The 22,665-nt window shown below is 47.8% G+C and overlaps 6 protein-coding genes across 6 annotated transcripts; 3 read left to right on the top strand and 3 right to left on the bottom strand.

Annotated features, from left to right (window-relative positions):
• Positions 1–2,335: 2,335 nt before the first annotated feature.
• On the top strand, positions 2,336–3,713 carry ASPGLDRAFT_25814 (CHAT domain-containing protein; the record flags this gene model as incomplete). The annotated part of the gene is made up of 4 exons (XM_022543509.1): positions 2,336–2,726; positions 2,794–3,116; positions 3,202–3,445; positions 3,631–3,713. The coding sequence occupies 4 exons, from the start codon at positions 2,336–2,338 to the stop codon at positions 3,711–3,713; spliced, it is 1,041 nt and encodes a 346-aa protein (XP_022401059.1).
• Positions 3,714–4,067: 354 nt separating this feature from the next.
• On the bottom strand, positions 4,068–5,304 carry ASPGLDRAFT_327653 (uncharacterized protein). The gene has a single exon (XM_022544220.1). The coding sequence runs from the start codon at positions 5,277–5,279 to the stop codon at positions 4,095–4,097; it is 1,185 nt and encodes a 394-aa protein (XP_022401058.1). The 5' UTR covers positions 5,280–5,304; the 3' UTR covers positions 4,068–4,094.
• A 1,411-nt stretch (positions 5,305–6,715) lies between these two features.
• Positions 6,716–8,827, top strand: ASPGLDRAFT_47246 (F-box protein). Its single transcript, XM_022546622.1, has 2 exons — positions 6,716–8,585; positions 8,638–8,827. The coding sequence occupies exon 1, from the start codon at positions 6,738–6,740 to the stop codon at positions 8,448–8,450; it is 1,713 nt and encodes a 570-aa protein (XP_022401057.1). The 5' UTR covers positions 6,716–6,737; the 3' UTR covers positions 8,451–8,585; positions 8,638–8,827.
• Positions 8,828–9,102: 275 nt separating this feature from the next.
• On the bottom strand, positions 9,103–10,002 carry ASPGLDRAFT_126744 (LysM peptidoglycan-binding domain-containing protein; the record flags this gene model as incomplete). The annotated part of the gene is made up of 4 exons (XM_022540670.1): positions 9,103–9,355; positions 9,413–9,532; positions 9,594–9,722; positions 9,794–10,002. The coding sequence occupies 4 exons, from the start codon at positions 10,000–10,002 to the stop codon at positions 9,103–9,105; spliced, it is 711 nt and encodes a 236-aa protein (XP_022401056.1).
• Positions 10,003–11,539: 1,537 nt separating this feature from the next.
• On the top strand, positions 11,540–16,763 carry ASPGLDRAFT_58062 (glycoside hydrolase family 18 protein; the record flags this gene model as incomplete). Its single annotated transcript, XM_022548293.1, has 10 exons — positions 11,540–13,387; positions 13,444–13,492; positions 13,550–14,556; positions 14,626–14,714; positions 14,774–14,800; positions 14,866–14,923; positions 14,988–15,813; positions 15,861–16,150; positions 16,207–16,514; positions 16,576–16,763. The coding sequence occupies 10 exons, from the start codon at positions 11,540–11,542 to the stop codon at positions 16,679–16,681; spliced, it is 4,608 nt and encodes a 1,535-aa protein (XP_022401055.1). The 3' UTR covers positions 16,682–16,763.
• Positions 16,764–19,664: 2,901 nt separating this feature from the next.
• Positions 19,665–20,747, bottom strand: ASPGLDRAFT_171597 (DUF3632 domain-containing protein; the record flags this gene model as incomplete). The annotated part of the gene is made up of 3 exons (XM_022542742.1): positions 19,665–20,214; positions 20,267–20,330; positions 20,397–20,747. The coding sequence occupies 3 exons, from the start codon at positions 20,745–20,747 to the stop codon at positions 19,769–19,771; spliced, it is 861 nt and encodes a 286-aa protein (XP_022401054.1). The 3' UTR covers positions 19,665–19,768.
• Between the last annotated feature and the right edge of the window lie 1,918 nt (positions 20,748–22,665).

The following is a 22,665-nucleotide window of genomic DNA, read 5'->3' as shown; positions in this document are numbered from 1 at the left end:
CCAACAGTTCACAGTGGTGCACTTCACTATCTCCACCGTCTTGGCAGTCAGTGCATAAATTCGATCAGTGGGAAAGATTACTTACTGATCCTTCCTTGAATGTATTATTTTTAGGCATCAGGTCAACAATATTTCATCAAGAACACTTGACAGGCGTGGTGGATAGATATGGTTTTGTATGGGCCCTATGGTCTCTTGCAAGCGATCAGCCTATGATTCTTTCAAACATTTCGGATTTCTCACGACGTGGACCAAGAACCTAACAAAATCTCGCAGAATTTCAGCTATGCCTCAGAAGTGAAGAGAGGCAGATACACACCGTTGTGACTCAGGTACCCGGGGTCATTTGATAGGATGCAATACTGCAATAGCTGCAGTTGAGTATCCAAATTACTGGCGTTGAATATGCCTAGCAATCTCCAGCGCAAGATCCTCGCAGTTATCTGTTAGTAATTCAATGGCCCGCTTATATGCCCACTCAAGATGAGAAGGGTTCCTGACAAGGAAAGTGCAGGGCCTCCTTGGAAGTGCAGAGTCAGCTGGCTTCTTCTCCCTGCCAAGGTGATTGGACTGACATCCCAGTTTCTGCCACTGTGTCTGTTTCAAAACTGCGCCATTTATATGCTGTCCTTGCTTCCAATCCCGCTCTTCTTCTTGAGCGCGGACATTTTCAAAGGGAAAATCTAACTGTAAACAGAAATTCACATGTCCACGTTTTACGATCTGCAATATATTACGCTACCGCTAAGCGCTCATATGAATTGCCTGGCATATGGTCTGAGAAACAACAACTTGCTATTAGCCGCCGACCCCCGAGACAGGGTTGCAAATATCTTGAATAGCATGTACTCTAGGGTATCCTACAGTTATTCCTCAAGCTCACCAGTCTACCAGATCTGCACATCGCACCAAGGTTAAGCGCTTACAATCCAGACCGGATGCGGTGGCATGCTTCGCTCATCCAGGGTTCTCTGAGGCGGACTAAACAGTATATCGCTCGCATCGCCGGCAAGAACACTCATTCTCACTTACTGCGCTCGTGAGCTCGAGCACAAAAAAAAAAGGAACATACAACAGCCGGGATTCGCTGGTGGTCACCCACCCAACTACTAACCGGCCGGCGTGTGGCTTAAGTACGGCTGAGCGGACGGGAAGCCCTGTTCTCCACACCCTATGGTCGTATGTACTATCCCCTGCTCGGAAGGGGTATATGTAGGGTAAACGTCGTCAGGATATATCTCCACGATTTCGTGGACGCTGTACGGATTCGAATCCTACGTCGCTTTCGGCCCAATCCGGTGGCTTCTGGGGAAGGGTAACCAGGACTTGGCCCACAGTGCTGAATAACTACTGAATTATGTGTGGATGCTGGTTAATCTGACAGCTTCTCTAGCATCCAAGACCAAAACTATCCTAGTGCCTCTTGCTGTCCCAGTCTCGATAGTATAGTTCTAGGACAAAAGTCTACGTAATTTCCCGCAACTACGAAAATATATATAATCGCCAAAACATTTCTTTTCCCCATAAATCAACCAAACATCAATATTTTACTAGATAATTAAATATGTAAATAGATAAGTAGCATATAAATGGTAAAATAGAATAAAAATTTAATTAATAATGTGTATACCACCCCTTTGCCTCTAAAACTGCATTAACACGGTTCTCCATCGACCTTACCAACCCATCAAAAAATTCCTGTCCTAAGCTCTCCCATGCATCCTCCATGGCCTTATGAAATTGCTCTTTCAATTGCTCTTTGGTCCCATTAAATAATTCAAGGTCTGGATAGAGCATATATATTTGCTTTTTCAGCCTGGCCCAGGCATGTTCAATAGGGTTCAAATCAGGTGAGTAGGGCGGCCAGTCAACAAGAGAAATACCATGCTCATCAAACCAATTCTTAATAATATTGGCTGTATGTATGGGAGCATTATCTTGCATGAATTCCATACCAGATTCCCATATAACAGGTAGATAATCCTCAATAATTTCCAAATAGGAGCGTGAAGAATACCCTCTTCAAGCAGATTCCTCATGCCGACTCATTCGATAGATTTCAGTATGGCCACCACCCCAGATTGCTGCCCAAATCATGATAGATATTCCTTTGCTTTTGGTGTATGGAATGATATGCTTTTTTTTTCCATTTTTCATTGAAGTGGTTGAGCCGCCATACCCATTGATTCTTCTTCCCTTTGCCAAGCTCAACAGAGCATTCATCACTCCATATAGACGCCACCACCTGAACAATACCCTGGATGAAACGATAGAACAGATTCGCGGTCTCCCTGGTTTCGAAAGGTTTCTTCTACCACAAAGTGTTGACCAGATTATGGCTGCCGCTAACCGTGGGCCTCTGGTTGTTCTTAATGCAAACCGGTACCGTTGTGATGCGTTTATTATCAAGCAAGATCATATTGGCGCGCTGAATTTACCACATCTACATTTAGAGGACGTTCCCAAGATGGCCCAGATGATGAGAACAGATATCACTCCCGTTCTAGGATGGCTCTGGAACGTGATGGCACAGCATGCTCTTGAGTACCTGGGTTTTGATCGGCGGCCATCTGGCAATAACTGGCCTCATGTTTGGTGGATCCCTATTGGTATTCTCGGAAGAATTCCCATTCATGCAGCTGGGAATCATTTCAACGGCTCGCATGAGATGGTGCTCGATAGAGTCGTCCCATCATACAGTGGATCTGTCAAGGCACTGTGGTATGGTCGGCGACGCAAAATTCAAACCCCAACAGCAACAACATTACAGTCCAGGTATGCACTGCTAACTAGTCTCAATGCCTCAAACACTAGGCCAATCATCCCTACATTTTGCTTCAGACGAGATGAACATGCTTCGCGATATCTGTCCTTCCCTCAATCTCCAAAATATCGAGTCAGCTCAGCCTACCAAAGCGCAGGTAATATGCCACTTGAAAGGCTGCACAGTCTTCCATTTTGCTGGCCACGGAATTTCTGATTCTACAGAGCCTTCCGCTAGCTCTTTGATACTTGACGACTGGCAGAAAAACCGGCTTACTGTAGGAGACCTTCGTGATCTCCGACTGGAGGAGAATTCGCCTTTTCTCAGTTATCTCTCAGCATGTTCGACGGGGGTAATGAACACGGGAGGAATGCTAGCCGATGAGACAATCCACCTTGTCAACGCCTGTCAGCTTGCAGGCTTCCGACATGTGGTAGGGACCCTCTGGGAAGCATCTGACTCCCATTGTCGAGATTGCACGGATTTTCTATGAGACCCTTCGTAAGGAGGGTATGACAGACGACGCCGTGAGCCGGGGGCTGCACAGAGCCATCAGAGAGTTTCGAGACGTGGACGAGCAAATTGCAAATAGTAGATGGCAGGAAGATGAGAAAGACGAACCTGAGAATCTGGACGATGCATCGAACAACCCCACCCTTGAGAGCTCGGTAGAAGATAATCGTAAGTGTCATACTTCGAGCCCGTGAGGATGTCCAGAATGCTGACTTTGTGCTAGCAGCTTCGAGCCACAGGCGATCAATCGTCGACCGTAGAATGCGGTTTCCAAAAAACGCCGAAAGCGGCCGCTGCCCATGCACTGGGTCCCATACATTTATTTCGATGTTTAGCTGCTATTTCTAAGCTAGAGCCATCTAAATTTCTCTATCTGGTCTTCACTCGAAGGGGTGTGTTCATGTATATCGATGGAAAGCACATAATACGATCATGAACCATAGGAATTGCTAATTTACCCCAATAATTACTAACCAATTGCACTTTTATTGCTGCGATTGGCTGTAAGCATAATATAAACCATGCAGTCTGTCTGAGATGAGTGCATGTTCAGCAACGTCCGGCCCTGAAAACTTTGTGCGAGCGCACCCTGCTCTGAGGCCTGAATTTTGACTTTGAATCGACTTTGTGAGCCTGTTTGACAAGTGATATCAGCGTTGCTTTGCATATGCAGAGTGTTCAAAATAAAGGTTGAGGCGGTGAGATTGCTAGAAGCTTCAGACTACTTGATTTACAGATTCAGTACTCTTTGATTATATAGCTGCTAGAGCGCCTGGTGAAAACTTTCCATGTTCTGAGATCTCTCTTTTTGAAATACTTAGTTAAGGGTGTCGATTCTGCTAGAGACGTGCGTGCGTATAATATAATTTATCGCCAACCAATGCCCATCTGATTGACTTGGTTGGGCAGTTCTAGAAGTCGACTTGAGGCTTGACAAGAGGCCGAATAGCTGGTCGCGATGGCCACGAAGGGGCCTACCCAACTGCTCGAAAGCACCTGAGACTTTGGGCAGCTCTAACAGCTCAAATGAAATTGGTCGATCAGTCACAAAGACCTTAATGACATCCTCGCATGTCTCTCGGCCTCTTTCGGTCAACCATTCTGGGACGACCATCATCCACTCAACAAGCGCTGTTCCGGCGTGTCCATTTGTGTCGTTCTTTGGAGGGACGACAACATAGTCTCCTCCACCATCCTCAGAAGTAAGGCTATCAACCTGCCATGATGGTCCCATGTCGAATATAGAGACATATAAGGCCTTGGTGCCGAAGTTCTGAATTGATAGACTCAGCGTGTCTTCATTGTTGACCTCAAAAATACCAATTGGTCCAAAGTCCTTCCCAGTTTCGCTTTTAAGGCATATTTCGAATGATTCCTCGAAATCAGAAGATGGAGTGCGGTTCTCGATTGCTTCGATATACTTGAAAGTCGCTAGATGTTCTAACAGACTCATGGCGGAGTCGACTGCTCTTGGTGCATCAGTCGGAGGCAGACTCTCAATAGATTGACCAGATGTATCAAGAATAAAGTATCGATCTTTATCGCGTTTGACAATAAATTGGCAAGGCTGCGCCTCGGTCAGTTCGGAGATAATGTGCAAGTGGCGTCTTCGACGGGCAGCAGTCACCCACTGGGAATGTCTGTTCACAGATGGGGTCAGTTGCACCAGAACCTTTTGGGATGAAAGACTGGTGAGCAGCTTTGCTTTCCACCCCGTCTCGACTGGATTGCTTGACACCGTTTTATTGGCCTCTATGAGATCTGATGTGAAGGCTCGAACGGTGCTGACTTTGACCGTAATTAAACTCGTATCATCCTCGGACGCATCAAACGGATATAAAGCATATTCATCGCTTTCCTGCACCCCCTGGATATATCCAGCTCCTAAGCACAGTCGATTGTTCTCCGGGGCCCTGAGAACAGAAATAAAAGGAATCGCCCTTTCGGTCCCGAAGTTGTCAGAATCAATAGAAAAGAAACCGTCATGGCTTCCAAAATGCATTGGATTCTGGACAGGGCAATGCGCATGGAACAGTATGGATAAGTGCCGATATAGTGATCGAGACGACGTCTACAATCCCTTCTCCGAAGATGAAAGTGCGCGACGTAAGAAATACGAAAGGGCGCCGCTTCTGATGCCTCCTTCGAACCTGAGTTCTCGAGCAATCTCATGCGGGCCACATGCGGTAAGAATTGTGTATCCATTCGGGTCGATGAGCCATTTTGGTAAGACCCGAGCATCGCGAAAAGGCGATGGAATGGCCTCGTATTCATAGTCTGTACTCTGCGGATAGACAGCATCCACGGTAGGATTGTAAGGAGTAAATTTGATCCCATCCGCTTCTGAATGTTCACTGCGAAAAACACTTCCGGAAAAGCAACAATCAAGAATGAGCGTGACTTGAAGGCCCTTGTTCACCATGTCTCGCAGGCGATGTGCCAATTCGTGGCCTCGAAGATACCGACTTCCACAAGCAGCATCAAACAAAACCAAAGCGAGATCCTATCTTTGAACATTCCCAGAAATCAAAGGAGTGATGGAACCATGGCCGGAGAAATGGATATACACAACATCACCATGTTTCGCTCGCTCTGTTATCCCTGCCAGATTGGACAGTATATTGTCGTATGTCGGCCATAAATTTTGCGGTTTGGGAGGATCAGCAGCATCCGAGCTTGTCGGAGAACTTGCTGTCAAAGTAGAAATATGGATGGGTTTATTTCTGCCTTCAAAATAATGTTGAAGGTTCTGCACGTCTCGCACGCAGCCTTGTAAAGGACGAGGGGAATTGTTCTCCCCATAAAAATCGATGCTGATTAAAAGGCTCCAGCTACCATGTCGTTCATCCATAATTAGGGTTCGATAAAATCGAGAGGGAAATATCCAAAAAAGCTGTAACGTTCGGATTAAGCCGCAAAAGCCGCATGATTCGGCACTATTCCACATAAAATGTCACTTTTTATAACCTCAATATCTCAACTGCAAAGTATCTACAGAGCCTAAAGTTTAATATATAGAGTATTATGGTACTAAAATTACGTTCACTGAGCAGAAAAAAGCTTCAGATAAACATTTCTCCAAGTAATATAAATTACACCTGTATCTTTTGTATTTTTCAATATTCAAGTAAATATGAATGGTTGTGCAACTTCGGAATGTATATAAATATAAGACTATTTTTGCTTCGGAGATAGTTAGTTGATAGCGGAATGAGACTGATATAGATGATATAAATGTAGAATAACCTTGAATGTAATGGAATAATAATTGTATTCAATGCTTGATGTTGTTATATGTTATTATTGTCACAGATTACAATGCGGCTTAGAATAGGAAAACAGAGGTGCGCCGCTCGGTCGGGCGCGCCACTCGGTAGGGAAATACGCTACATGCCCTCTGGATGTCTCTGAATGCTTATTAGTGCATCAGCTTCCCCTCCAACTTCAACTCTACAACATCATGACTTACATCAGCCTCCCCGCGCTCCCCTTCGAGCTATGGGGATCCATCGCATCACATCTATCCAACGCCGACATAAAATCTCTCCGCCTGGCATGTAGCCAATTCAACAATGCAGCGCTTCTCCGCCTTGACCGGGTCTTCTTATCCGCCAACCCACTTAACATAGAAGTCTTTCGCGGCATTGCATCCCATGACAAGTTCCGCCACAAAGTAACCGAGATCATCTGGGACGAGGCGCGCTTGCCCAGAGGCCCACAGCGAACAGGCCAAACTGACGAGGGACATGAACTGCTCTCGGACGAGGAAGAGCCCGGCAACACGAGAGAGTGGGCCAGAAGGTACGGCTCTGTGTACCAGGAGGAGATCATCGAGCGACATCAATCCGAGGAGGAAGATGGGTGTCCTAGGTGGTTTAAGGACGCTTGCGAGGAAAACCTCGACCATCTTAGGCGGCGGAGGGATAGGGACGTGGACAGGCCCGACCATGTTGCGCGCAGAGAACAGGTCTTCGCTCAGCCTCCGCTGAGGGAGCGCTGGCAATATTATCAGCGTTTACTACGTCAGCAGAAAGATGTCCTTGTCGATAATAGTGATCTGCACGCATTCTTATACGGCATCAAGCAGTTTCCTGCTCTGAAGAGAGTCACCATCACACCTGCGGCCCACGGTCATCTCTTCGCTCCGCTGTATCCGACCCCCATGATCCGCGCTTTCCCCAAGGGATTCAATTATCCCATTCCGCGGGGATGGCTCTATCCCACAACTACAAGTGAGCCTGCGACTGCGTATGCGTGGAACGAATACCCCGAACTCAGAGAACGGTACCGTGGGTTCCGCACTGCGATGCGCGTGCTCGCCAATGAACCAAACTCTATTTCCGAGCTAATTATGACTTCCAACCATCTCCCGACTGGGATCAACTGTACGATCTTCGACAAGCCCTGCACAGAGTACGATAATTTCACTACAGTGCTGAAAACCCCGGGCTTCCGCCGTCTGGACATTGCCATGCTCATTGGCGGAGAGGCCGAGGAAGATCTCGACCAATGCTGGCGATCCTTCTTGAATGGACGGCTGCGCCGCGCACTCGGCGAAGCAAAAGATATGGAGGATTTCAGGCTGCATACGACAGTCATCAGCAATCCCTACGGGGACGATGACGGGGACGGCTACGGAACACTAGACCGACTGATTCCATTACAGAGCATCGTGCCTGTGGAAAAATGGCCGAATCTGCGCCACTTCGAACTCTCCCGCTTCCTAGTCTCACAGCCTGATATCATCTCCTTCCTCACCGCACTACCGAAATCCATTCGCTCTGTTGAGCTCAGCATGCTCAAGTTCCTTGAAGACGGTGGAGACTGGCACGGTCTGCTGGAGGATATGCGCAAAATGATACGCGAGAACACGCTGTGGGGGGACCGAGATATCGCTGCAAGGCCGAAGGTTAGGATTGGATTGCCGCTTATGCATCGTGAGATTGGACGGGGCCAGTGGATTGAAAAAGAGGTGCATGATTTCATTTACGATGAGGGGAAAAATCCCTTCTTTGATGATATGCCTTGTGATACTCCGTATGGAGTTGGAATTCTGAAGGATGTATTTGAGCCTAATTTTGAACGCCCGAATGGGAATTGGGACGATATGATTGAGATGGGTATTACCAAGGAGCACATGGATTATGATTCCAGTGCTCCACCGCAATACTGATCTCTACATCCGTGAATTTTAATCGATTCTTATGCTTCACATACAACGTCGATACAATTGGTTATTGGGTTTGACAGTTTGTGCAACTGCATCGACACTTGCCTCTTCAAAACGTACCTCTTACCATTTAAGCACCTGGAATGTAAAAGTTAGCAGATGTAAAACCCATTGATTTTGGTGGACTGACTGGATGTAGGCGTCGAGGTAACCGACGAGGCAGCACCCGAGGACGGAGTTTGCGAGGCGCTTGCCTTGGTACTGGTAGGCTTGGAGAGTTTCACGCAGTAGGATGAGCTGGCTCGAACTGTGCAAGGATAGTTGTAGGAGTCTGTAGCGACGCTCGCGCTCGCGCTTGCACTGCCACTGGCAGCTGAAGTCGCCTGCGGAATAACCCCGATGGACGAACTACTGCTGGATGATTTCTCTTCCAGCGAGGGGTTCCACAGAATAAAGTCCTTCGAGGGTCAGTTTTCATCTGAAAGGAGGAGAGAGAATCTGGATTAGGGGGAAGGGAAACACGAACCTCTGCAGCAATATCAGCTGTCATGGCAAGCGTCCAGCAATCCGCGAGCGGGTTGGTGGTGATGTTGCTGAGCCAGATGTAACTATTTCAAATGTGAGCCAGTGCTTCTCTAGAGGCTAGAGGATTCACTCACTCGTAACAGTCCTTTCTGGTATCATTGGCAATGGGAATGACGGGATTGGAGCCGGTGTACGAGCCAGAGAAATAGTTTGGTCTGGCGGCGGATGAAGGCACGGAGGTCATGGAGACCTTGTTGAAGTTATCCGTGGTGCTTCCTGCGTGGCCGGAGTAAGTTGTGATGTATCCAACAGCCTGCACGCAGTAGTAGACATCCTTTTGGAGGTTGGTGCAGTCCTTTTTGAGCTCGGGGTTCAGGAAAAGGCTATATACTTGTCAGTAAACAATCTCGATCTCTTCCAGGGCTGGTATTGAGGCTCACAAGTCAGATCTGGAAATGCCGGACTTGTCCGTGACGGTGTCGCATGTCTCGTTGGATCCAATTTGATAGTATTGGGCGCATTTGGTGTTAGTGCCGGAGACTATTGGCGAGGGCACAGGACTAGATGTTTTTATTAGTACGATGGCACCATTACCTTCTTGTATTCTGAAAAGAGACATACGCTGTGGTGGTGACGATGCTCTGTAAGCTTCTTGCACCGCTTGAAGATGCAGAGCTGGTGGCGGGGATGGCATAGTCGCCTGAGGGGTTGCTGACGCAGATATCCTTGCCGGAGAGGTTACCAAGGTTCCTAGAAATGATGTTGTTAGCCGCATTCTATCATCAATGTTTCGATAGTACAATAGATTCCAAGTTACATACGAGCACTCGCTATTGATATCGGAGTTCCACGAGAGGAGTTGCGCCCATGTGGCTCCACTAGACTTGCCAATACTTGCACAATTATCTCCAGACTGGACAGTGTATGTCTTGCAGTTGGTGCTACCCGTAGCCCGACGATGGAGAGATTGGTGGGCAAAGTGTGAAGCCTGCACAGAGGCAATCACGGCGAAGTATACAAGGCCCTTCATGTTGGTGTCGAGGTTTCCACGAGTCTGGAGGTGAGTCTTGAAGTGGGCAGTGAGAGGACTCCTTCAAAACTGAAAACTTAGCTTGTCTATCTATATCGTTGAAATCCTTTCAGTTACTTTTTTTTCAAAATCCCTCAGGGATCTGCATGAATCTCGCCTTTCCCGAGTTTCATCATGTACCTAGTGCATCCGAGATTGCTTTCTGGGTCTGATAACATGGATTTATGCCGAGCTATGCAGGAACCGGTAGAGATATGCCCGAGTGGTGGATATGGTTACCTAAATAGTCGAATTAGCCGACGATGTCACATTAATCTTTAGTTTCATTACGAGACATTTGATCCACGGTTCTACATGAGATTTGGGGGCCACATAAAAAGCAGGGGCCGTAGCCGTAGAGGTCCACAGGGGTCTACGGGGCCGGGGCCACTAGAGGCCGGCCAATTTCGAGGCTGAACAGGTGGATATACATATTCCTTCAAAGAACAAATTACCAAAATTTGTACACTAAGCCGCTTGGCGTCTTGGTATCTTGTAGTTTGCAGAATCCAAGGGTCCTTGATATCCTGCAGAATGGCTCATCCTAATTCGACCAATTGAACTTGTATACCCTAAAAAATATTGAATAAATTAAATCCGGAATAGCAAAGAGTAGAGGAACTTCCTGGCCTTCCAAAAAAAGAAAAAAAGCGGAAATCGCTCCCATGTGTTGTGTTGGTGCGCTATACTGAACCGTTCATGGCCCCGAGATCCCGAATCCATTTTTTGGGCATAAAATCCCACCTTCTCCACCACCCCTGCATATCGTTCCCACCTCTGGATCAGCCTCACCAGATGTCGGCCCCAAGCTTTTACAATGTACTTTGTATGTATATACGAAGTACTCCTAGTGGATATCACCAGGAGGCTGAGCTACAATGTATACTGCCTGTTCAGAGTCTATCCTTTTCTCCACCAGGTCCACCGTCGATCAGAAGTTTTCTGCCATGTTAGTTACGGTGATATAATGGTATTAATTGCCCTCTAGGTGGGATAATCACGTAAAGCTCCGTATGATGCCTCGGGGCTACCCGGTGGTGAACCATACTAGGAAGTGGGCCCAGTGGAGAAAAGGATAGATTTCTGAACAAGCAGTGTACAGATCTGCCCCTGACACTACTGCAGGCACTGTCACTTCGGGCCACTATGTCTCCACGGCTCACACGGCTCCGTGCCGTATCGGAAGTCATGCCTTCCTGGCCCTCTGTGGAGAGCGGATCTACGATCGATATGATTGAACGTCGTGGATTCGGCTCGATATGTGTTCTGAAACTCCCGCAATGTGGAACTTGCACTCGGAGGAAGAGACATGGATGGGTGGAACCACAAGGTGGAAAGAGACATACATTGCTGTCCCACTAAAGAGATTGGAACAATCTTCTAACCAGAAGGAATCTATATTAATACCTCTAGTGCTTGCTGCGTTGCACTGGCTGGATCTTTTAACTCACACGCATTCGTTTGGGCCATATAGCTGTGCACAACAAAGTTATACACCATGGTCTCCCTGGGACGGCCACCGAATTCGCTCATTTTGCTACTACTCTCTTTTATTTTCCTATTTTCATTCATTTCTACCACTCAAGCTGGCTCGCTCAGCCTTGATGTCTCAACCACAGACGATGAATACACATGCTCCTCCGACAAGCCGTGTAGCAACGGCGCTTGCTGTGGTAAAAGTGGCAACTGTGGCTATGGCCCAACATACTGCGGCACGGGCTGCATGTCCAACTGCAACGCAACTGCTGCTTGCGGGCAATATGCGGAAACCGCTGGCCAAGGCTGTCCTCTGAATGTTTGCTGCTCCGAGTTTGGCTTCTGTGGCACCACCAGCGAATTCTGTGGCAAGGGCTGTCAGTCTCACTGCACCCAACCAAAGCCATCAGCCGAGGAATCTAACGTCCAAAAGCGCGTTGTCGGCTACTGGGAGGCTTGGAACATGGACCACAGCTGTGGAACTATGGAGCCTGGTGAAATTCCTGTCCAAATGCTCACTCATCTGGTCATTTCCTTTGGTTATATCAGTCAAGACTACAAGGTCACCAACATGGACGGTATATCCCCCAACATGTACAAGATTGTCGGTGATCTGAAGCAGCGCAACCCCAAACTCAAGATCATGATCGCTCTTGGAGGATGGACCTTCAATGATCCTGGAACTTGGCAGAGTGTTTTCCCGACAATGGTCTCTAACAAAGCCAACCGGAAGACATTCATCGACAACCTCCTCGGATTCCTGTCGGAGTACGGCTACGACGGTGTCGACTTCGACTGGGAATACCCCGGTGCTGATGACCGTGGTGGCTCCGACGCCGATGGAGTAAACTATGCTCAACTCCTCAAAGAGCTGCGAGCCGCAATCACCGCCAGTGGCCGTGACTATCTGGTCACCTTCACATCTCCGACATCCTACTGGTACCTTCGCCACTTTGATCTGAAGGCAATGGCCGACAACGCCGACTGGATCAATCTGATGGCATACGATATTCACGGAGTGTGGGATAGCAGCAATCCAGTCGGCAACCACGTCCTCGCCCACACCAACTTGACCGATATCGATCTCGCGCTTGATCTGTTCTGGCGAGTGGACGTTGATCCTTCTAGCATTGTGCTCGGCTTGGGCTTCTATGGCCGAACTTTCAAGCTCAACGACGCTTCATGCTGGAAGCCTGGATGTGACTTCAGCAGTGCCGGTTCTAAAGGCCCCTGCACCGCCACCGAGGGAATCTTGTCGTACAAGGAGATCTCGCAAATCCGCAAAAACGCCGGAGGCACTGCATACCTCGACAAGGAGGCTGCTGTCAGGTACATGGTATACGATGACGACAGCTGGGTCTCGTTCGATGATGAGACTACGTTCAAGTTGAAGATCGATTATGCCAACAAAATGGGCCTTTCCGGTCTGATGATCTGGGCCATTGATCTTGATGACAACCGTCTCAGCGCTCTGCGAGCCGTTTCTGACTCTGACGCTTTGGGTAACTCCGGGTCCGAATTCGACCTCGTGGATCTCGCCCACATCTTCCCGTCGGACATTCGTCCACCCAATACCACAAAGCCTGTTTACGGTATCTCGACCTTTGGAGGTGCGGACTCTATGAGTCCCAATGGAGGCGGATTCGGATTCCTCCTCCTTGCTGGCGAGTCTCATGCTGTCTCGAGACTGCGAAGGCGAGACAATGAGCCCGAGCCTTTCCATTTCCTTGACTGCCCGTCGAATGTCACGGATGCTCCCAAGGAGCAGGTCCACACGGCTCGGGTCGTTTGTCTTAGCGATGATCTCAATGGATGTTTCCAGGTGATGGAGCGAGGCGTTGAAGGCACAATCGTCGAGATGCCTGACAATGTAAGTCTCCCATTCCTACTCTACCTTGGTTGGCTAAACTAACATGCGACTTACAGTGCGCTCCCAACACCTTCGCCCGAGCTGTTTCTCTTGAACCTTCGGAGAGTGAGTTTCTTATTCATTTTGTGGCTTATGAAGATATTTGCTGATAATTTTCACCAGACCAGGCTGTGTCCGCCAAGATCAAGAAGCGGAATCCCACTTCCCAGGTGTACGACTTCAAATTCGACTACAACATGGGCCTGAGTCGACGTGATACCACCAACAAAACGAGCATTCGGTTGGATTACTCGAATGTGAAAAACTACTGGGACAGAATTGTGGATTCACCCGGCATTGAAGAAGACGACGGCGAGAAAGAAGCTCGATCCTTGGTCCAGAGATTCTACGCGAACTCCGACAAGGATTGGAAAAAGGATTACGCAACATCCAACGCGTTCTTTGAGTACGAAAACACCAATGCCATCCCCATCAAGCAAAATATCAGCGAGCTTGTTTGGTATCAGACTGCCACGGATTGTGAAGTGGATGGAGAAGAATATGGCGAAGCTTTTGCAGCCTATGTCACTGGTGACATCGACGCTGAAATGTACTTTGGCTTCTCAATGGTTGCCGAGTACTACGGCGGGGAGCTCGACGTTCAACAGGCGAATGGGTTCATCAAGGCCGGCGGTAAGAGTGATTTGACATATGGCATCAACGGCTTTAGTGAGGTCGATGTCTCCAAAGCAGACAAGGGTAACCCGCTTCACGGCGCGAAACGATCCTTCGACCTCAAAGGAACGACCATCAGCGCTGGTCAAAACACCTTCGTCTCGTTCGATCCCTACCTTGAGGTGACGTACGAGCTGGCTTCATTCAACGGCTCCAACAGTACCGACTTCGGCGACAGTGCGACGAGCTTCATCGGCCATCTCTCCACCCGAGTGACCCAGGATTTCTCCAATGTTACCGCATTTTGGCCAGTCGATACACCAGAGGACAAGAAACCCGAATCCGGATCATTTGCGCCGAACGATATCTCTGTTGGCAAGGACAACAAACTCTTCTACAGCACCGGTGATGGCGGCAAGATCGCCGTCGGAACCTTCATGAAGTTTGGTTTGAATGTCGACCTTGAAATTCATGGGAAATCACGCCGTACGCTCGAATCGACCGCGGTTGGAGATGTTAGTTCCATCTTACCGGAGACTATTACTGGATGTCCTGCTTTACATGGTTTTACTAACCGGCCTTAGATGGGACTGATGTACAACACCATCTCGGAATTCTCCTTCTATCCCGCAGGTGACGATTCGGACGAGTCCTGTTCCGATTTCACAATAGCGTAAGTTGACAAAACATTGGGTTCAATGAACGGCATTAACATTCCAACTTGCATTATAGGACTCTCGTTTTTCAGATGGCTGATTCGTGAGTTTGACCCGAGCCTGCTATGACAACCCATGAATATCTTTTAACCAATCTCACATTGACAGGAAGGCGCTGGAGAAAGCTAGATGGACCGAAGATTCCACCCAACTTGGAACCGATACGGTAAGATCTTGTCCTCCATGAATCAATCTCGTGTCTAGGCTTATTTCCATTCGTGACGAAACAGCAAGCACCCGGCGCTGGAGCCGTCTGCTACGCCAACTATGGCAGCAAGTCTAGCACCAAGCGTGACCTTGATGATGATACTGTCAATAACTCATCTATTGCCGGTGAAGAAGTTCAGGAAAAAGACCTCATGGTCCGCGGAAACCCTGGATACGTGGCATTCCCTGGAGACTGGGATTACCGAGCAGCAGAACGTCCACCATCTCCGGATGATCTTCTCTCTGATACTGTGAACGATTACATCGGGGATGCAACTGAAGGTTCAACCGGGTGTAAGGATTGTGGATCTTGCACTGAAACAAAGGACAGGAAGAAGAGAAAGCCCTGTTGCGGTTGCGTGAGCATGGACTATAAGTGGAGCTATGCTGACATCCCCTCATATCCCGATTGTGCTTGCTGTTCGAACAGCTTTAGGAACAGACAGTGGCCCTTCGGAGGTAACCTCATCAACCTGGGCCCTGCTAAGAGAAGCTCCAATTTACCAGGAGAACTTGAAGAGAACTCCGAAGAAGAATATGATGAAGTGAATGACGAGGGGGAGACAACCGGTCATCAGCTTGAGGGTCGTGCGGCTGGTACGGCTGGCACAGGTAAGAAAAAGGTCACTATGTGCTCAAAAAAAGACTACGCCCGTAGTCCTGGTACATATCCTCAGTTCCCGGCAGCCCACGACTCGCCTTGGGAGGGAATCCAGCGTGGAAGGTGGGATTCCATCTCCAGATACTGGGGAAATACGTCGGCGTTGTGCACCGACTGGAGCGTGGCAGGTTTGACCTATGCGGACAACGAAACCACCACGAGAGGAACGTTCCGATCAGATTACGAGAGTATGTATCTCATTGATCTGGTTTTGGGAGTCTGCTAACAGATATAGCCGAGCATGTCTTTGAGGGCCAATTGATTGGTGACTTTTTCACACATTGGCTCGCCGAAGGTAAAATCGAAAACCAGTTGCCTAAGCCAAGCAAACCGAAAGCCAAGTGGTCATGCACCGATGCAGAGAAGTACGTCTTTGGAGACCCCGATAAACATTGGAGATTCCAAAACGGCAGGAGTAATCAGGCAACGACTTTCTTCATGATCCTTCTGAGAGAACTTGGCAGCGCAGGTCACCTTGACCGGTTGACGATCTTTAAGGCCCGAGCAAATGGAATGAAAGGCGGCGTAAGTCTTTGAATCTTCCTCTTTCATATAGCAATCCTGCTGACCAAATACTCAAGATGTTTGGCGGAAAGCAAGCTGTCAATGACAAAAAATGGGCAACCCAAAACGCAGACGAGCAGCTTCAAAGCGTCAAGACAATGGGCATGGTTTTTGAATACATGAACGACCCAGAGGTATGGGATAAGTTCTGTGACACATACGAAGCTATCTATGAACGCCTTGGTGAATTCGACGATTTCCACGCATCGCTGAACAGGAATTTCCCGAAACTGCAAGATGAATGGCCCAAGTTTATCGATGCTGTTCTGAGTTCGATGGCCACTCGGTCGAAGGCGACTCTTTGGTGGATGTTCAGCGGACGAACGTACGTGCATCCCCTATCTTCTATTCCTCTTTAATGCCATGAATGCTCACAATACCTTTAGGGAGAAAACGAACAAGTTTTACAGCACTATTTGGGGAATCAATATCCTGAAGAATGCCCATAAGATCACGTTGCCCGGCAAGTGTACTCACTTGCCTAGGTCCTAGGTAGGGTTTCTTGGAGAGATGGACTGAACATGTACATACAATACTTGCAATTCTCATGTAATTTGTCAGATCAAGAATCAGCAGTCAATCTGGCTAGTAGACTTATGAGCTATATTAAATCTACAAAGATAGGTGCATACCAAGGAGCATGTATCTGTTTGGCATGGGTGAGACCGATATGCACAACAGTAGAAGTATAAAACTGGCTTACAGTCCGAGGAATAAAGTATTCGCGCAACCATCCACAATGTACCCAAGAAAAAGACCTCAACAACGGCCACCCTCTGGCGGTGGACCGTATGGTCTTGAAATCTAGTTCAAATAGACCATTTACCCTATACAAGAATACCTTTTCCTAGGAAATGTATGTTGACTTGGTATCCCACCTGGGCAGCCCAATTGGAGGAATGGAACTATTGAAATTAGGTATCTTTTGTATGGGCTCCTCATACAAAAGGTACATCAATTGATAGGCTCTTTGAGCTTATATTCCTCGACCATGATATTCTATAAGTACATATGTAGAGAATAACTGAAGCTTGCTATGACCTACAGTCTTGGACGGACATAGCTAATAGTATCAGTCAACAGATAAAGACGATCCATAGTAAGAGTAAAGAATGGAGTGGGCAGTGTCTTCGCTCTTTTGTAGGGAACTTCATCTGTGTCACGGGCTCGGACCAGTAGATATTAACGAATTGATATTCCTATCTAAACTAGTGTAGCCATCGACGAGAATATCGAATCTGGGGAGAAGAAGAAAGAGGAAATCTATCTAGAAGACGAAGGGGTCTTATAGGCGTTTGTGTGATCTCGCTAATGTTCCTTTTGTCTTCATTGCACGGTTGGCGTTGTTTGGCGTGTTGATGTCGTTTGTCTATATCGGCGTCAGTGCAGCGTTGGGCCGTCACAATCTGATGTACTTCAAGAAGATTTCTACAGCTGGACCAGTGCTGGATTGCCTGGAGAAACTTTACAGCCTTGGGGTACTGGACAACAAGGGACAGCAGGAGCTGAAACTCAAGGATGAAATACTGGATAAATGCGTGTTCTGCCAGGTGGAATGGGAAGCCACGGTATATCAAATTGCCTTGGAGAAAAGATTGATGGCATCCACAGTGCGGTCCTGGATGCGTTGAGTCGGCGAGATTACAGGTTTTAATCAGATCACCCGGCCATACCTTCTCTGATGCGCTGGAGCTGGGGAATTCAACAGCAGTGGTGGGTATCCCCCAGCCTGCAGGTAGTTGGGTGCTAACCCAATGGATAAAAGAGGTTACAGATGCTCTTCAAAACGTCATCCTACAGCACTCATATATCCGCACCTTCGTCCGACATTATGAGGTGGATGTTGATGTCGATGTTCAGAGCATCATCCGCAAAACCGGTTCTCAGACACCGTTAGTGCGATTTGCTTGCTCATTGAGTGCCTTCATTGACCCAAATCGACCTTATAAGCTCTCTCCTGAGGAATCCAAGTCCCTCAATGAGCTCCCTGTTGTTCGTGCATGGCAGGAAGGAGTAAACAAACGCAAGCAAAAATGGGATGACCGCAAAGCCAAGTTAGACCGTGCCAATATTCACTCTCTAACTCATCCTAGAGCCGCCTACCTAACTATTTGCTAGTTAGTAGCTGGGTGACTAGTAGCGAATCCATGCTGTTGTATGTTTTTGCTTTTTTATTATTATTATGCTCTTCGATCAGGTATGAATTTTAGCAACAAGAAAAATGAATATCAAATTGAAAGAACGGGACTTGAAGGCCCCGCGTGGGGATAAGCAGCACTGAGAGCCCCTGGATCGGGCTTATTTGGGTTAAGAGGGCCTGGGAGGGAGGATGGGGTATTCATCAGGAGCAATAGTAAAAATTATGCACTGCAACTGTTTCTTTATCATACTGGAACAGTTCCACTGCATCGACACGAAATTCCTCATGAACACTACCACGGCCAGGCGGTCTTTGGACGGTAAAATGTCCAATACTTTCTGTATCTATCACCAGACTGATCGCTTGATGCTTAGTAGTGAGTCTACCCGCCAAAAGTCAAAACTGACTTTCCATCTCCCATTGACTCAACCCGGATTGTAGAATTTTCACTCTTCTGCGAATAATAACGAAACACTTGGTGTACTGGTTTGAGTTAAAATACCTCGGCTTTTTGGCCTACATCGGAGTATCCTTTTGAGTCAAAGAGACCAAATGTCAAATAATCATCTTGGCTATTGCGGCCGGAGACTAAGAGTATCGTAGGTGGTGATTGAGCAATATGGCGGCTGAGATCATTAAAGTTATGAAGCTTATCTGCCTTTGCAGACCATGCAATTGAAGTACCACCTGAGACTATGTCTTCTGGTAACATGCAACCGAGTTGACTTAAGACGGGAAGGTTAAAAATAAATCCCGATGTGGGCACCCCACGTTGAGCGGATAGGAGGTATGCTTCTTGGAGAAATGTAGGCAGATTTTCTGATGAATAACACCGCCATGCCCATCATTGAAATCTGTTTCATATATAGAAATCGTCAGGGTACTACCTATGCTTGTTATTATGATGCAAGTCCACGTGGGCAGCCTGTAAGAACCAGGTCTGGTTATATGGTGATTATATGGCCTTAAAAATGACTGTCTAGGCAATTATTTGGTTTTAATGGCTGTTTTGACCTAGTTTACGATCTGGAGTAGACTTGTGTATGTTTTGTCAAAAATGCGCCAAGAACTGCAGGAAATTTTGAATACGCTAAATGATAATGAAAATTATGTTGGGCCTGCCGCGGAGGACGTTGCTGGGTTTATGAAAGAGCATTTGGCTTAGTTAGATCGGCTATAGCTCGAGGGTAATGTAATCACAACGCTTTGATGATATGAATGGACGTCATGAACAATTCGCGTGGTGGATCTCCAAGTGGCATGCTCCGGGCATTTAACCAATGCTTGTGACACGCAATATATATAGTATAAGACATAGAAATGGGACGAAGAAAGAGGGTTGAGATTGGTATCAAGGTAAAAGCTGTCATAGACTGGTGCAGGCCCGTCGTTCTTCCGGACTGCTATGTTGCAGAAGAGATCTATACACCCCAGGTATCTTATTCCTCCCTCTGTACACCATTCTTTTTAATCTCATCCATCTTTTGCCTGGCCATCTCAGCCGCTGACCCAGCCTGCCCAGTCTCCTTATCACTAATTTCACTAAAACGCTGCTTCCAAAATTCCCAACGGCTGACGCTAAGAGTGTCCTTTCCTTTCCATAAGGGCCCCGTCCAGTATCTATCAGTCTCCGACTCCGCTTCGTCGTCTTCAAGGAAAGAGAATAACACTTCACCACTGTGAATAATCCACTGAGCAGCCGCAGCGACGTTACAGTCAAGGAGACACTCTCGTGGATTTTTTTCTAGTGCGTCACGCAGTGACCAAACAGTCAGGGTAAACCATGACACCATATCATGGTTTAATAGACGTGCAGCGAAGGAGTTGAAGTTGACCCATTCCGCTTTCCCTTCAGATGTTCGATTGCGGTGAGTACATTCGGGACCTTGATGAATATATTAGCATATATTGATGATTAGTTTTGGTAGCTGACATACTAATCCAGGCTTCTCTAACACTCGGGCCCAGCATTGGGAGGTCAGTCCAGATGTCGGTATCTCGCTTCAAAGCCATCACCGTCAGTACCCTGCAACAATCGCAATAGGAATATGTTTACGATGTACTTACAGTCCAAATCTTCACAGTCGTAGGAGGAAGCTCGGAAAGTGCATAAACCAATGCAACCAAACGATTCATAGATGGATGGTCATGGGGAACTTGCTTGGCCATAGCGATAAAGAGACCCCAGATCTCCCACATGTGACTCTCTGCCTCCTCCTTTTCCCCAAAGCTGGTGCCTATAAAGTCTCGCTTCATTGGGGTCAGGCTATCGATGCTCCTGGCAGCCGCGGTAGGCGATGTCGTGCTGGATGGCTGGAGATACTCGACCAACATTTCGAAATTTATCTTCTCTACAATCCACGGCTCGTCGACCTCGAGAGACTCGAGCCGAAAAGAGAGATTTGTCGCGATATCCATGATGATTGAATGAGCTGCTAATTTGTTGCAAAATGTTTCGATAGTTCAGGACATCAGGAGTGTTGGCATTTAAGAAGAAATACATAGCAAACACCGGTAAGGCTGTTTCGTCGGGGGCAGTGATGCGGGGTCCGTTTTTACTCAGCCCTCAAAGCGAAGACCCGGAGTACACTATACCTCTAGAACCCTCTGCATCAGAACGCTTGCAATGTCGACCCAGTAGGTTCTCTCCAGTTATAGAATTTGGTTGCCTGGAGCTCTCTATATAGGTCCGCTCCAAACTCGTGAAGCAGCTCTAGCAGCTCACAATGCCACATTACACAGCGGAGCCAACATTGTCGCGTACACAGATGGCAGCTTGACAGAACAGGGAGTTGGAGCAGTGGCAGTTTCACCTCTGGGGCGCCAGGCTATCCGCATTGGCTCCCCAGCTACCCACACAGTATATGCAGCGGAATTGCAGGGCATAAAAATGGCGCTTATCCAAATACGCAACGCGGGCGGACTAGCATTGCAATGTTCCCATCAGACCTATACGGCAATCATCGTTACAGACAACCAGGCGGCAATACAAGCATGCTCAGCTCCAGGAAGGTCTTCTGGCCAATATATCCTGAGTGAAATTACATGCACTGCATCTCAACTACAGGAATGTGGCTGGGATATATGACTGTATTGGCTCCCAGGTCATGAAGGCATCTACAGCAATGAGTGTGCTGATGCTCTTGCAAAAGAAGCTGCTAATTCCCCGGCACCCAATGGTGCGGAAGAGCTCACTCTCATGGCCAGCACTTGAAGAAGCCTCCGCATAGAAGCAACCAGTGCATGGAAGACTGGATGGGCTGCTTCCACCCATGGGAGCTCTCTCCATTGCTTATGGAAAGAGCATTCAAAAGCACCAATGCGACTATACCAAGGCCTTCAGAGAGCCGCTACATTGGTTCTCATTCAAATGCAAACTGGGAAGATTGCGCTGGCTGGTTATCTTGGTACCTTCTGTGACGGTCCCGAGCAATATGAGTATATTGGTAGATTATCTGACAAAATTCTAACATGAGGAGAGAAAAGGAAAGAGGCAGGCCTGCCGGCGACGAGCTATCTAATGTGTGTGAAGGGTTTAAGCGAGGCTCAGTGACTGTCCATGCTCAGTGAATGTCTATGCTCCGTGACATTACCCCCTCCTCCTGATGAAGGGCTGCCCTCAGTCCTTCGAAACTGGATAATCATCATCCCAGTGGTCATCCAGGAACTCCTCATCTTCTGCTGCGCGGAGCCAGTCAAGCAATTGACAGGGTGGCCCTGGCGCCTCTGGGTTCGCTGCATGGAAGACCTGCAGCTTTACCGGGCTGTTCTTGAAGTCTCAGGCAGGGTACCAGTTCAGGTCATCATCATAACTGATCCACTTTGCCCAGTACTGCAGTTTTCAGTATCTCAGTCAGGAGGCAAGGATCTCCTCCACTTCCCATTCATCTTGGTTGTTGACAGTGATTGGCAGTGGTTTGTCTGCATGCTGGCCAGGAAGGGGTTCAGATGTGGAGGCCCTGTGGAGGTGCTCTGGATTGATAACTGGGTGGACCTTGATAGAGGCTGGCAGGTTGATGTGGAATGTGTTTCCTTCCTTTGCAAGGATCTGGAAAGGGCCTGCCCACTGATAGTCAAGCTTCTTGCTTGGATGGCCTGTGTTCCAGTTCTTTGTTGATATCATTATCATGTCATCTATGTTGAAATCTACTTCCTGCCTTGAGTGATTTGCATTCTGCTGTTGGCGTGCCTGGGCAGTGCAGATTCATTCTTGCACCCAGTCCCATGTCTCTTGTAATTATTGTAGTTGTTGCTGGGCATTCGCCTCTGTAACTGTTCTATTAAGGTTTGATATCCAGTCAAAAGATGTCCTGGGGGTGTAGCCACTGTCAATGAG

Source organism: Aspergillus glaucus (assembly GCF_001890805.1).
Source record: "Aspergillus glaucus CBS 516.65 unplaced genomic scaffold ASPGLscaffold_10, whole genome shotgun sequence".
Classification (NCBI taxonomy): Eukaryota; Fungi; Ascomycota; class Eurotiomycetes; order Eurotiales; family Aspergillaceae; genus Aspergillus; species Aspergillus glaucus.
Note: the sequence above shows the minus strand (reverse complement) of the source record. Positions and strands in the feature narration are given on the sequence as shown.

Coding starts and splice junctions, on each gene's coding strand:
- ASPGLDRAFT_47246 (XM_022546622.1), top strand. CDS start 6,738: ATGACTTACATCAGCCTCCCCGCGCTCCCCTTCGAGCTATGGGGATCC.
- ASPGLDRAFT_327653 (XM_022544220.1), bottom strand. CDS start 5,279: ATGCATTTTGGAAGCCATGACGGTTTCTTTTCTATTGATTCTGACAAC.